At 41.2% G+C, this 14,982-nt stretch overlaps 1 protein-coding gene across 2 annotated transcripts in view; it reads left to right on the forward strand.

Annotated features, from left to right (window-relative positions):
* The window catches only part of Ube3c (ubiquitin protein ligase E3C), a 110,003-nt gene that overhangs the window by 64,448 nt on the left and 30,573 nt on the right, over window positions 1–14,982 (forward strand). For both annotated transcript variants that reach the window (XM_052719050.1, XM_052719051.1), the window contains exons 16-18: window positions 1,517–1,614; window positions 3,084–3,216; window positions 6,584–6,831. In XM_052719050.1, coding sequence (XP_052575010.1) covers window positions 1,517–1,614; window positions 3,084–3,216; window positions 6,584–6,831 — 479 coding nt within the window. The remainder of the gene's footprint in view (window positions 1–1,516; window positions 1,615–3,083; window positions 3,217–6,583; window positions 6,832–14,982) is intronic.

Consider the following 14,982-nt stretch of genomic DNA (forward strand, 5'->3'; position numbering starts at 1 on the left):
CTGGCCCTTCAGCATACTGGCATTGATGAGAGGAACTCATGGGGCTTCACAACTTCCCGAGGAGCTGTTAGCACTTAATGTTTGGTAAGAGAGTGGGAGTCATTTTCTTTAGTAACATAGCCCGTGATAGGTTGCCCATGCTCCAGAAAAGATGAGAATTGGGAGACTAGTTGTGAGGAAAGTGGTCAGCAGGAGTGGGAGGAGGATAGGAGAGGATAATGGGCTATGAATATAATCACCATATATTGTATACATGTGTGAAATTGTCAACTTTTTTTTAAAGAAATTAAAATTAGCCATTTAAAAGCACGTGTTAGACTAGAGATGTAGCACAATGGTAGAACACTTGCTTAACCTGGATCAAACCCTACATTTCATTCTTAGCTCCACCAAAGAGTAAGTGAGTAATACAGTGGTATCTCATTGTGATTTTAATCTTCATTTCCCAACTGGCTAATGGTATTGAGTGTATTTTCAGGTGTTTGGTGGTTTTTTGTTGTTGTTATTTTGGTTTTTTTTTTTTTTTTTTTTTTTTTTTTTTTGCATTTGTAGGCTTTAAAATATGTTATAGATATAATTTTTTTCTGTTTGTCTTTTTTTTGGAAACAAGGTCTCTCTTTGTAGTCATGGCTGTCCTGGAACTCACTATGTAGACTAGACTTACCTCCAACTCAGAGACGCCTCTGCCTCCCAAGTTAAAAGTTATCCACATTTTTATTCTCATTCAAATGAGTTTGAAAGATTTTCATTGTGCCAGGCTGTTTTCTCACTGTTGGGAAAGAGCAGGCAGGTTCTAAGTTTCCTAGTGAAGTACCGGTACAGGCCCACTGATACAGGGACCTCCCACTTTAGCACTGGCATCCCGAGCCTCACTCCATGAGTGTGGTGGTATTTTACTTGTACTGAAATGTGATTTTAATTGTATGTTAATAAATAAAGTTGCCCAGGGGTCAGAGCTATTAGAGCCATAGCAAGTGCGTGGCGGCGGGGGCGCACGCCTTTAATCTCAATACCATAGAGGACCTGGAGGCCTGTACATACAGGCAGTGACGAGGCAGTCACGTGTTTGGGTTTATAACCAATGAGAAGGCAGAACAGCTAGACTATATAAAGATATACACACAGGAAGTAGGCCCTTTTCGGAGAGCTCTCTTGACTGAAGAGGATCACTGAAGCAGGAAGGGTGAGGCTCTTAGCTCTGACCTCTTGGCTTTCTTCTCTGAATCGGCTCTGTGTTTTTTATTTAATAAGACGGTTGGTTACATCTACACATGAGTGCTGCTGTGTTTGTAGGGTGAGCAGACAGATGGAGATGGTGCCTGTGTCACTCACCTGGCTGGAAGAACCTCAGAGATTTCAGATTGGGCCTGCAGGGTGTGTTCTTGGAACTAGAAAGAGATGGAATCACTAGGTTGTTTTAGAGTCTTAAAATGATTTTATAAATCCTTACTTTAGTAGCTGGCAGTGAATGGAAAGGAAAACACAAGGGGCCTAATGAGTTTAACATGTATTGCAGTGGGTCTGGAGTCCCCACCCCTGTCTGTGTCTGAGGAGCGACAGCTTGCCATTCTGACAGAACTGCCTTTTGTGGTTCCATTTGAGGAGCGAGTGAAGGTATGCCATTCTGACCCTGTGATGCTAACTTACCACAGTTAAAAAGTTAACACCGCAAGTAAAAATCTCCAAGTTCATACTTCAAATTCAGCCAGATACTTCTTGTAGTTAGCTGAGCAGCTTGTTAGACTAGAGATTTCTGATAGTTGGGCTACAGAAGGTTGTTTAAATTGTCAAAAGTTTACATCGTTACTAAAAATGCCAATTTTTTTGTGTACCTTCGTTTAAAAGTTACTATGACCATCACTGCTTTGAAAAAATAAGCTCCTTGCCAGATGATTTTGACAAATGTATAAAAGATTGCATATATGTTTCCAATTTAATTTGGACTGTTTGTTTGTTTGTTTTCAAGACAAGAGTTTCTGTTTCCCTCTGCAGACCAGGCTGGCCTCAAACTCACAGAGATCCGCCTGACTCTGCCTCCCGAGTGCTGGGATTAAAGGTGTGCGCCACCACCACCCGGCTTTGACTTTTTTTATATTAGAAATTTTCTAGAAATTGCTAGGTCCTTGATATTTCTCAGGCCTACATTTTTATGTCCAGGATAAGCAAAAAAAAAAAATGGACTGACCAACCTAGAGGCTCGGTCAGTGACCCTTTAATACAGGTCCTCATGTTGTGGTGACCCTCAACCATAAAATTATTTTCGTTGCTACTTCATAACTATAATTTTGCTACTGTTATGAATCTTAATGTAAATGTTTTTGGTGGTATAGGTTTGCCAAACGTGTCATGACTCCACAGGTTGAGAACTGCTGCCCCAAGTGTTCATAAAAATGCCAACATACCATAGCATCCAACTCCTGAGCTCCCTCTACTGGTGTTTGGGCATCATAGACATTTGAATTTTATTCTTGGGGAAAATATTCTAAGATTAGCATACTGCTTTATGTGCTTTGTACAGAGTCCATGTGGAGGCTGGGGAACAACTTTTAGGAGTCTGTTATCTCTTTCTATCATTCAGGTCCCAGATCAAACTCAGGTCATAACTCTTTTTGTTTTTTTTGAGACAGAGTTTCTCTGTGTAGATTTTGGAGCCTATCCTGGAACTCGCTCTGTAGACCAGGCTGGCCTCGAACTCACAGAGATCCACCTGGCTCTGCCTCCCAAGTGCTGGGATTAAAGGTGTGCGCCACCACCACCCAGCAGGTCATAACTCATAACAGAAAGTGTATTACCCACTGGATCATCTTAATACCCCTGTCTGTCTGAATTTTAAGAAGTACTCAATAAATGAATACATACCGTGGCATGGGTCTTTCAAAAGACTGTAAATGCAGGGGAAACAGCTTTAGAGATATTCATTTCTTGAAAAAGTTAATATTTGCTACCTTGTATATATAAAAACTGATGCTAGAATTTATAGAGATACAAAGTTAAAACGTGTAACAGTTTTGTTTAGATTGTTTGTGCTTATAACAGCAAATCTGTTGTTTCTAATAACCTTAACAACTTTACCTTTTTGTTAGATCTTTCAAAGGTTGATTTATGCAGATAAACAGGAAGTTCAAGGAGATGGACCATTTCTGGATGGGATCAATGTCACAATAAGAAGAAATTATATTTATGAAGATGCTTATGACAAACTTTCTCCAGAAAATGGTATGTGTGTATGTGTGTGTGTACACTGTATATATAGTGTTCTCTGTGTGCCTGCATTTATCAGGGGGAAGTGGGGAATTACTGTAGAAAAAATTGTTGCTGGGCATAGTGATGCACACCCTTAACCCTGGTACTAGTACTGGAGAGGAGAGGCAGGTGGACCTCTGTGAGTTTGAGGTCACTCTGGTCTACATATTGAGTTCCAGGACAGCCAGGAGTATATAGTGAGACCCTCTCTCAAAAAAACAGATAAAGAAAATAGTAAAAAATAATTCTGTTGAGCTGGTGCAGGGTGTGATGGTACATGCCTTTAACCCTAGCACTAGGAGCCAGGGCTGCATAGGGATGGAGATATATATATATATATCGGCTCCAAAATCTACACAGAGAAACTCTGTCTCAAAAAACCAAAGAGAATTATGACCTGAGTTTGATCTGGGACCTGAATGATAGAAAGAGATAACAGACTCCTAAAAGTTGTTCCCCAGCCTCCACATGGACTTTGTACAAAGCACATAAAGCAGTATGCTAATCTTAGAATATATATATAATTATATATATATAATCAGTAGTAGACTACTTGACTAACAGACTAGCATGAGTGAGAGCCTAGTTCCCTGGGAGGAAGATTTTTTTTTTCCTGTTCATAATTTGTTTTATTATGACGTTGTTTATTTGTTTGTTTGTTCATTTTGTAATAAGGAGGGAACCCAAGTAAGTGTTTTACCACTGGGCTGGACTCCCACCCCTCTGTATATCTTTTTAAAACTGAAATGTAGATAAAATTTAGTAAATGTGAACTACCAAATAATATTACTAAAATTGATAGGTACCCCACAAGCATTTTAGATTACCAATTTTTGTTAAAGACAACCCCTTGCCCTCATTACCATGTTATGTATTGTATCTTGTTCATATTGCTGCCTATAATTCCAAACTGCAGGTGGCACTCATTTCATTATATTTGTTTTGTTGTTCTTGAGACAGGATCTCCCTATGTAGTCAGGCTTGTCTTGGGATTCATAATCCTCCTGCTTCAGCTTCCTGAGTGCTGCAATAATTGCTTTACATTCTGTAATTTTTATATAAATGTGTGACCAATTGTAAGTCTCACTATATTAAATAAATGCTGAATCTGTATTTTTTCAAGAAGTGCTTCAGTAACAATACTGTAAAGAAAATTGCACTTCAGCAATCTGAAGGCCAGTGATACATGTTTTATCTTGTTTTAATACTTGACAGTCAGTGTTAAATGCTGTAATAGGAACAATTTAAACTCTAGTATATCATGCCTGTGTTTCTGCATACAATCAGTGTTCGATCAGTACAATGTACTCAGAATAAAAGCTCTGTCACCTTCGGTCCATGGTAGAGAGTTTGATGAGAAATCATAGTTGCTTCTCTTTGAGGGAGCTATTTAATTTTTCTAAGGAAAACTAAGCCTTCAGCTTGTAATAATTTTCACTGCCCAGTTGAAGAGTAAATGTTGTCAATATGGTGATAGTAGAAGAAAACTGGTGCCAGCTGGAGATGTGTTTTTTGCATAACTTATATTTGTCATTTGAGCAATGCAATGCTCTCTCAAGCCTTGTGTGTTGAACTGTTTCAGTTTAGGTCTGAGGTCAGACTGTGAAATCCGCACCAGGATAGGTTTCTCTTGCCTCAGGATTTGTTTCCACATACTGTGTATTAGGGAGATTTAGGTACCTAGAGTCTAGAGAAGCATGCTCTCCAAAACCTAAGTGTCTCTTCTTTGGAATCCTATAGCAGCTCATAAGTCAGCCCTCATTCGTACTTTATTATCCAATTCCATGCTTGTCTCTCCCATTTACCAGATGTATCCTTTGCTAAATGCACTCAGCAGATGTTCAGGCAGTTATAGCTGAACCCTGGAAAAAAATATAATTAGATAGGACAACATGAGAAGTGTGAATGGTTATCTTGGCAGGAAGGCTGGAGGACTTTCTGAAGAGGTGGAACTGAAACCAGAATGTTTGGGAAAAGTTGACACTTGGGGTATGGGGCTATATCTAACCTCTGCCTCCTGAGTGCTGGAATTAAAGGCATGTATCACCATGTTCAGCTTGTTTTTCAGACATTTTGATCTGGGGAAATGAGGTTTCCTGAAACTTAACAAATAATTTTTTTGTTTGTTTGTTTTGTGTTTTTGAGATATGGTCTCTTTATATAGCCTTGGCTGTCTAGGAACTCTATGTAGACCAGGCTAGCCTTGAACTCATTGAGATCATTCTACCTCTGCCTCCTGAGTTCTGGGATTAAAGACATATGTCACCACACCCAGCAACAAATACTTTTTTTTTTTTTTTAAATTAAAAACTTTCAACACAGAAGTAGTGACATGAAATTTAGTTCTTTGGAAAAGAGACACTTGTCATCTCAGAGTATGATCCTCTTGTATGACAGAAACATCCTTAACACAACTTACAGTCTCCTGTGTCACAAACCAGTTCACTCCTTAGAGAATCTCTCAAGGCCACTGTTGCCTGCAGACTTCATGAAGTGCATGTTTCAGCTGTCAGAGCCATAAACACACTTGGGTTTCACAGAGCTGCCTAGTGTGCACTGTGTCCTTGTGGGGACTAAATCCCAGCAAAGGTGGGCAGACTGTTCAGATAAGTAAGACAGTATCTTAAACCCGGGCAGTGGTGGCACATGCCTTTAATCCTAGCACTTGGGAGGCAGAGGCAGAGGCAGGCAGATCTGTTAGTGGGCCAGCCTGGTCTACAGAGCGAGTTCCAGGACAGGCTCCAGAGCTACACAGAGAAAAAAGGACAATATCTTTAGCTTGTATTCAGGCTTGTCTTTGATTGGAACTGCTTTGTGAGTCATTTCAGTGATGAGCTCTATGACAGGGTTGTTAGGACTATTCACTATTACCTATTAGTCTTGTCACCACAAACCTATATCTCTTTAGAAAAAAATCTTTTCCCCCTGCCCACCATGGGCATCTAGTTCAGTTGCCTAACTTTCCTCTTCAAAGATAGTAGGTTGTTCTGACTTAGAATCTTTCTCCCACTGGCCCACTAACCAACCATCTCCTGTGCGATATATCTACAGAAAAAGGCTTTCCTTGTAGACCCTGGGAAAATTCCCATCAGTTTTATTGGTTGCCAATATTTTTAATGGGACTTTCTTCATAAAAATTGGTATTTCTAGGTTATGTGTATTTTGTTGATTTGCATTTTAAGTAACTTTGATGTCATTGTCTCTTTAGTATTGCTGCTTTGTTGAACCATAAATGTTAAATGCCCCTGATTGATAATCTCGGTGCCTTTGCATAATGCTTCCTATAATACTGTTTATTTTATTGCTGGTTTTTTGTTTTGTTTTTTTGTTTTTTAAACAGAACCTGATTTGAAAAAACGGATTCGTGTGCACTTGCTCAATGCCCATGGCCTGGATGAAGCTGGCATCGATGGTGGTGGTATTTTCAGAGAGTTTTTAAATGAACTACTGAAATCCGGATTTAACCCCAACCAGGGGTTCTTTAAAACTACTAATGAAGGGCTTCTCTACCCCAACCCAGCTGCTCAGATGCTTGTGGGAGATTCTTTTGCAAGGCATTACTACTTCCTTGGCAGAATGCTTGGAAAGGTAAACTTTATATAAAAATAAGGCTCAAAACAAAAGATGTCATTTCACTGTTTTTATAGAATTGTGGTCTAAATTTCATTGATTATTATTATTCAAAATTGTTAAAAGTCATTTTGGTGATACCTAGCTAGTATTTATTTATATAGCAACTACAGTATTTCTAGTAGCTACCTATATTTATTTTTGTTTGATTTCTGTGTGTACATGGCCATAGTTTGACATTGGGTGTCTTCCTCATGTGCTGCCTATCTTCCTTATTCTTTGAGATAGGGTCTCTAGCTGAACCTAGAGCTAGTTGGTTCTGTTAACTGACCACCAAGCCTCAGCTTCCCCGCCTCCCCAGCACTGGAGATAGATGCATGCTGCCATGCCTGGCTGTTTGTGATTCAGTTTTGTTACTGTGTATGCTAGGAAGGGAACTCCTTCTGTTTGCATGGCGTGCACTCCACCTACTTAGCCGTCACCCCAGCCCCAAAAGTAACGATTTTCAATTTGTTCAATTTGTTCAATGTGGTCTAGACATGTTACATGAAAGGGGAATATAGAACTGAATGCAGACTTAAGGTTTAGTGGTGAAATGTGCAAAGTGTTCCCTCTCATTCAAGCCATAAACAAGATAAGGGTACAGTGGGCCCTGGGGGATCTGCATTGTAATTGCTTCCCATAAGTAACCAACAAAATGTAGTTGTAATATTTACTGGGTACTAATTTTTTTTATTATTATTTATTTATTTTTTCAGAACTGAGGACCAAACCCAGGGTCTTGCGCTTGCCAGGCAAGCGCTCTACCACTGAGCTAAATCCCCAACCCCTTACTAATGTTTTTAAATGTGGAGCTTTTACATGCAAGCATATATTTCTAGATTATGTTTATTTTGTTTGCTTATTTGCATTTTAAGTAAAAATGTTGGTTACTACTGATTATGGAAGAATGTGTCTAGCAGGCTGTTCCAAGAAAAATTAGGAGCTAAAATTCATGCCTATTGTGTCCTAAATGAGTGTGTATTTGAGCTTTAATTTGATCCCAAGGGACATATGCAGTTTTGTAGTGGAAGGCATGGTGCATCTGAGGTATATACAATGGATCTCTGCTACCAGGCTCAATATTTTTTTCAAGATTTATTTTTATTTTTAATTATGTGTCTCTGTATGGATATATGTATGTGAGTGCAGGTGCCCTTGGAGGCCAGAGGCATTGGATCCCTTGGAAGCTGGAGTTACAGACAGTTGTGAGCTGATTGACATGGGGACTGTGAACTGAACTCAGGTCCTCTGTAAAAACAGCATGCTTCTCTTTATCACTGAGCCATCTCTCTATCCCTGCCTTCAGGCTCTTAACTACTCAGTTCTAATTAGTATGATACAGGAAAGAGTTTACACCAACCTCTTACTCAGAAACCCGTTTGGAGTCCTTGTAGCTTGAGGAATGAAGATACATACAGAGTACCCAGCCAGTTGTAGAAGGGCAGCTGAGGACTCCACATAGCTGAGGGAAGAGGTGGTTCATCTGCCCTCCCTTCTTCTTCTGGCCCACTTCCAGTTTAAGTTATGCCCCCAGGCCTTTTCCTTTTTTTGGAGACGGGGTCCCTCTACCTAGCCTTGGTGTCTTGGAGCTCACTATGTAGACCATAGACTTGGCCTCAAACTCAGAGATCTGTCTGCTTCTACCTCCTAAGTGCTGGGATCAAAGACATGAGCCATCATGCCCAGCCTGATTATTGGTTTTAAAATGTAGAAGAAAGATGTAGCATATTTGGTAATGTAAAGTAACATTATAGTGTACACACAACATACCCACTAATGACACTTATCACCAAGCCTGATGACCTGAGTTTGATCTTTGTAATCAACATGGTAAAAGAAGAAAACCAACTCCAATAAATTGTCCCCTAACTTCCATATGCACGCCATGGTGTGTGCCTCCTCCCTAAATAAATAAATGTAATAAAAGGTGAATGTGTAAAACTCTAGTACTTTATCTGTCAGACAAATGCAAATTTTTTTAAAAATACCATCTCCCCAGTTAGAATAGCTACTATTAAAAGACATAGGCAGATATGGTGGCTCATGCCTATAATCCCAGTATTTGGAATGCAGGGCAATTATTTTAAGTTCCCACTAGCCTGGGCTGTGGGTGGGTGAAATGCTTATGAGAGAAGGAGAAAGAGAATTTTAATGCCTAGTTAGTGAGGATGTGTAAATGGGCTCTAGCATAGTTTCTCAAAGAATAAGTAGAGCCCTTAGATCTGGAAGCTCAATCTTATAAAGCCTAATATATTTCCAGAAAAAATGAAGTCAGCATGTCAAGCCCTTGTTGCCCATATTCATAGCTACACTAATCATAATAGCTAAGATGTGAAATTTACCTAGGTGCTCAACAGGGGAACAGATAAAGAAATTGTAGTATATGTACATGATGGAATAACATTCAGATGTAAAGAATGAAGTCTTGCCATTTTCAGCAAAATAAATGGAACTCCTTTAATCCCAGCATTTGGGAGGCAGAGGCATTTGGATCTCTGTGAGTTCAAGGTGAGTGAAGTAGTTGAGACACAGAAAGACAAATACCACATGCGCACTCTGGTATGTGAAAGCTAAAATTGAGTTGTCCCAAATGTAGAATCATGATGAATAGAGGTTGGGAAGAAAAGAGGGTATGTGTAGAAATGTTCACACTCTGAACCCCATTCATTTTAGAGTGTGATAGCACATGCTTTAATTTCAGCACCTAGGAGGCTAAGGCAAGAAGATTGTGAGTTCAAGGCCAACCTGAACAAGATCTTGTCTCAAAAAGCAAGGACTGGGCCCATAGCTCAGTGATAGAGTGCTTGTACACATTGTTTAACCCCCAAGACTGCAGAATAAAAATAGAAGTGAGCCGGGCGGTGGTGGCGCACGCCTTTAATCCCAGCACTCAGGAGGCAGAGCCAGGCGGATCTCTGTGAGTTCGAGGCCAGCCTGGGCTACCAAGTGAGTTCCAGGAAAGGTGCCAAAGCTACACAGAGAAACCCTGTCTCGAAAAACCAAAAAAAAAAAAAATATATAGAAGTGAATTAATTAAATTATTTTTAAAGCTACCTCCTTGAGATAGTGGCTGATTTAGTTCCACAGAGTTTTCTGCATGGGAATTCCTAAGGGGTTTCTGAATTATCTGGTTACCATCTGATTGTAAGTGGTTAACTTTGCATCAGCATGTCTGCATCCAGATGAATGTACCCATACAGCACTAATAGTGTGCACCTGAACATTAAATCTGCAAGAGAAGAAAACTATCTATTGATTGATTATGGTATTTATTGGGTCATAATATATTTAAATTTTCTTAATGCATATGTTAGTGATTGTTTACTGTGATAAAGTGCACAAAGGTCTTCAGAGCAGCTTTGCACAGGAAGAATTACCTCCCGTCACTGGTCACTTCTCAGTTAAAAGTTCCATTAGCAGATGGTTCCTGCCTGGGCTGTGGGTCATGGCTGCACTTTGTTGCCTGTAAATCAGGCTCTAGACAGGGATAAGTAAACAGGCTGGGATGTGGTCATGTCATGTTGGACTTTTTTACAGACAGAAGCACCTTAGTCCATTTAAGCCAATTAAGTTCAGAATATTTATTGGAACAAATCCTTTATCGTATTTGAATCCTACTTGAAATTTTTCCCCTTGATTCAGAATATTGATTTAATTGGAACAGAATGCCTATAAATCAGATTATTTGGTAATACCATGGTCATATATTTGAAAATTTTAATTAGCAGATTGTATAACTTCAGCATGCTTTATAATTGTGCATTTCAGTAGAGTAAGTATGCAGTTAATGTATCATAAAGTGTGATGTTGACAGTTAGCAGTTGATCTTGACCTTTCTGGAAGCTGAAAGAATTTATTCTTATATGTCATTAGTGTCCCTTTTGAAAATGCTCTCTGGGTTCCGAGGTTTAAATCTGTAAAGCTTGAGATAAACATTAGGACCCTTACTTGCCTCATCCTTCACATGACACAGCTCCTCTCCTCTGCAGTCATCTTTGAGCCCTAAGCTTAGTACATGGTGTTCCCTGCCTCACCCATTGCCATCAGCAAGGCTCTTATCTTCCTTAGACTTGTGGTCTTGACAGTAGTAGCACATGCTTCCTAAAACTGAGACAGAGCCTTTTACACAAATACTCATTTAAATTTAGTGACTGCCAGACATGATTGTGCATACCTTTAACCCCAAAACTGGGGAGGCAGAAGCAGGTGGATCTCTGAGTTGAAGGCTAGTCTGATCTACATAAGCAAGTTCCAGAACAGCCAGGACTAAATAGTGAGACCCTGTTTGAAAAACAACAACAATTTAATGACCATGACTAGATGCATATGTGTTTTGTTCTTAAACAAGATCAGCTTGGAAGGCAGTGATAAGTAGGTGAGGCCAATCTCTGGGGTGAGTTAGACCAGGTAAGGAACTCCTAATCTTGATTGCATGACCTGAAATGTCTTTAGCTTTGATGTTATAAATAGGTACAGCAAGCACTCAGATAGGAAGTCTCGGTAGAGATTGATAACAGTGGATTTCAGCCCTGGTAATGTAGAGCTAAAAAGGAGTTTGTGCAAGGACATTATTGATGAATCAGGGGTAAAAGGAAGAGGAGAACAGAAGGGTGGAAGTGGTATTGGCTAAGCTAGGGAAGGTTAGATCAGGATAACCAGTTGCTCAGTTTAGATACCTGAGACATGCCTAGATACTTTAGGCAGGCACTGTATTCAAGAACAAGGTCTGGACTGAGGTGCAGGCTAGAGGGGATTCACACAGAGGTTGGAGCTTGGGAGCCAAGGTCCATGGAGCAGCAGAATTCCACAAAGGAAAGAAAAAACAAGGAGAGTTCAGTGTCTCAGAAGCCTGATAAAGACTGTCTCGGGAAAGAAGCATAATTACTATGTAATGTTACTGATGAGGTGGCCTTATTACTTCTCATTGTGGACATCATTTTGGAATAGAAGCAAAGCCTTAGCAGATGGTCAAAGACAGTAGCATCACTGCAGCTAAGGCACATTCTGTGCTCTGCACCTGTGAATGTCATCTGGGAACTGTTACGGCCATTCAAACTAACACGCAGTAAAATGAAGGACATTTTCATAAGCCATAGACAAGTAAACTGCTGCTCTTATTCTCTGCCTGAAGCACAGACCTGATGCTTTGAGGAAAGTGTTCTCTGCAGGATCCCATTGAGGTGTATTTAGTTCAGGTAGAGCTAAGTGGTATTTGGGAGCATGACTGGAGGTCTGTGGCTGGAAGAAACAGAAGGACAGCCAGGGTGCTAATGATTCTCAATGCTTCTTCCAGAGTGTGTTCACATGTACAAGCAGAAAAACCTCAGTGAAGTCGTGGGATGTATGCTTCAAAGGGTACTAAGATGAGTGAATAGAGCCTGTATGGGAAAGAGGCTGGTATTCTCCAAGGATGACCCAGGAATAGCAGCTTTACCTGGGACTTGATAGAAATCTATATGTCCCTTGGCTAGCTAGCTAGCCAGCCTGTCAGCTGCATTCTGCTAGTCCTCACAACATTTTCTGGACTTCTGGACTGACCATGAGAGTAACTCCCCAGAGAAACATGGGTTGTCAGTTAACTGAGGTCTGAGTTAGAGTGAGCCAAAGTGGCCACTGACTAGAGGGAGGCAAGAAAGGGTGAGCTGGGCCAAATGTGGCATCACCTATAACTCAAGCACTTGAGAGGTAGAAGCAGAAGAATTGGGAGTTCAAGGCAGTCTGGGCTATATGAGACTCTGTGTCAAGAAACTAAAGAAGCCGGGCGGTGGTGGCACACGCCTTTAATCCCAGCACTAGGGAGGCAGAGGCAGGCGGATCTCTGTCAGTTCGAGGCCAGCCTGGTCTTGGTCCTCAGCTCCAACAAAAAAAAAAAAAAGAAATGAACTGGGTGCAAACAAATTAAAAGCACAGATAGTGATTACAAGATCCCATTCTAAAGTCTGGACTGTTTAGAAAGGAAATCAGGAGGCTAGAGAGATGATTCAGCAGTTAAGAGCACATACTGCTCTTGCAGAGGACCTAGGTTTGGTTCCCAGCACCCACGTGGTGGTTCACAACTATTCGTAACTCCAGTTCTAGGAGATCTGACTCCTCCTTCTGACACCTAAGAGCACCAGGCATGCATGTGGTACACACATTCAGGCAAAACACTTTAGACATGCTAAAAAATAAGACATGAAGGAAGGAAGGAAATCAGTCTGTGAGTGGAGACCAGAAGGGAAGAACAGGTGAAAGAGAGAAAAAGGGCCAGCGTTAGGATAAGATAGGGAGTCGGGCAGGGATTAATTAGCCTGGGCTGTCAAACCCTGAGGGTGAAGCAGCTCTGGGTGAGAGTCAGTACACGGTGGAATAGACTTAAAGACCAGGTGGTCATGGTAAACTAGTGAAGGTGGCAAGAACTGAGTAGCTAGAATGTTAAATCATGGCCATCTGGGTCACTGAAGTCACCACAGGTTGTCACAAGACTGTTGGAGTAAAAAGTTTTTTTGCTTTTTCATTTCATTTTATCATCCTTGTTATTTTTGTTATGTATAGTGTGAAGGTGGGCATGTGCCACAATGCGCTTTTGGAGGTCAGAGGCCAACTGTGAAAGTCAGTTCTTTCCACTACAGGTTTTGGAAGTGGGTCTTGGGTTCTCAGGCTTGCATAGGATTCACTTTTACATGCTGAGCCCAGGAGTGAAAATCTTGAATTAAAGAGGGCCTGACAGTGCTGGCAAGGTGCCATGGGCCTGGCCCAGTGCAGACATCACAAGGAGAATGTGCTCTGCAAGGCACGGTGCCAAAGGGACTGCCTCAGATCTGACCTCAGGGCTTGAGATGTGAAAAAGACATCAGGCACCAGGTATCTTTTTGGCAGGCACAGAGCAGTGCAGCCCAAGCTGTCTGCTGCTAAGAAGACCAGCACTTAGCCGGGCAGTGGTGGTGCACGCCTTTAATCCCAGCACTTGGGAGGCAGAGGCAGGCAGATCTCTGAATTCAAGGCCAGCCTGGTCTACAGAGCGAGATCCAGGAAAGGCACAAAGCTACACAGAGAAACTCTGTCGGGGGGGGGGGGGGGGGGGGGGACGACAACAACCAGCACTGGATGTGCATCAGAGTCCCCTTAGATGTGAAACCAGAACAGTCTACAAAAGAAAAAATCAGGCCTGGAGAAACAATGTAGTGGTTAAGAGTGTACAGTGGTTTAAGAGTGCTTACTGCTCTTGCAGTTACCAGCACCCCTATCAGGTAGCTGACAAACACCTGTAACTACATTGAGGTGGGAGGTTTGTGCCCTCTTTTGGCCTCCAAGAGTACTGAACTCACATGCACAAACCCATACTCTTTAGATACATGCATCTACACAAGAGCTGAGTAGATCAATTTTTTTAATCAATTGATTTAATCAAAACTTAAAGCAGTTGTACTTCTAAGAATATCAGTAAAGATCTCAAACTGTTCTGTTTGAGTAACAGAACAGCCAGGCTGTGTTCAGTTGCTTCTCTAGTTACACGTCCGCTGGGTCACTACTGAGCTATTGCACTCGTTGAAGCTAACATTCCTACAGGCAATAAAGCAGGACTCTGGTGGATTAGACATGGCTGGGGACCCAGTCCCAGCTCTAATTTAGTGTCAGGTAACTGTGTGGGCCTAAATGCTACAGGAGTTGGCTATGACTGAAAACCAAAGTTTGTTTGTTTTGTTTGTTTGTTTGTTTGTTTGTTTGTTTTCAGAGCTGAGGACTGAACCCAGGGCCTTAGGCAAGCGCTCTACCACTGAGCTAAATCCCCAACCCTAAAAAACCAAAGATTTTAAATGAATCTTTTCATCGTTGTTTTATTTTGTTTTTTGTTTTTCGAGACAGGGTTTCTTTGTGTAACCTTGTCTGTCCTGGAACTCTCTCTGTAGACCAGACTGGCCTGGGACTCAACAGAGATCCACCTACCTCTGCCTCCCGAGTGCTGGGATCAATGGTGCGTGCCACCACCGCCGCCTTAAATGAGTCTTGATAGCATGCACAATTGTAGGTAACGTGAAAGGGTCAAAAAAGGACAAGTGGTTTTACAACCAAGCTCATAGAAGTAGCCCTGGCTGTAAAATGTTGTCTGACATAGTTGGCAACTAGTAAGTGTTTTAATGGATGTTG

This window comes from Peromyscus californicus, unplaced genomic scaffold (assembly GCF_007827085.1).
Source record: "Peromyscus californicus insignis strain IS unplaced genomic scaffold, ASM782708v3 Scaffold_6__1_contigs__length_162567912, whole genome shotgun sequence".
NCBI lineage: Eukaryota > Metazoa > Chordata > Mammalia > Rodentia > Cricetidae > Peromyscus > Peromyscus californicus.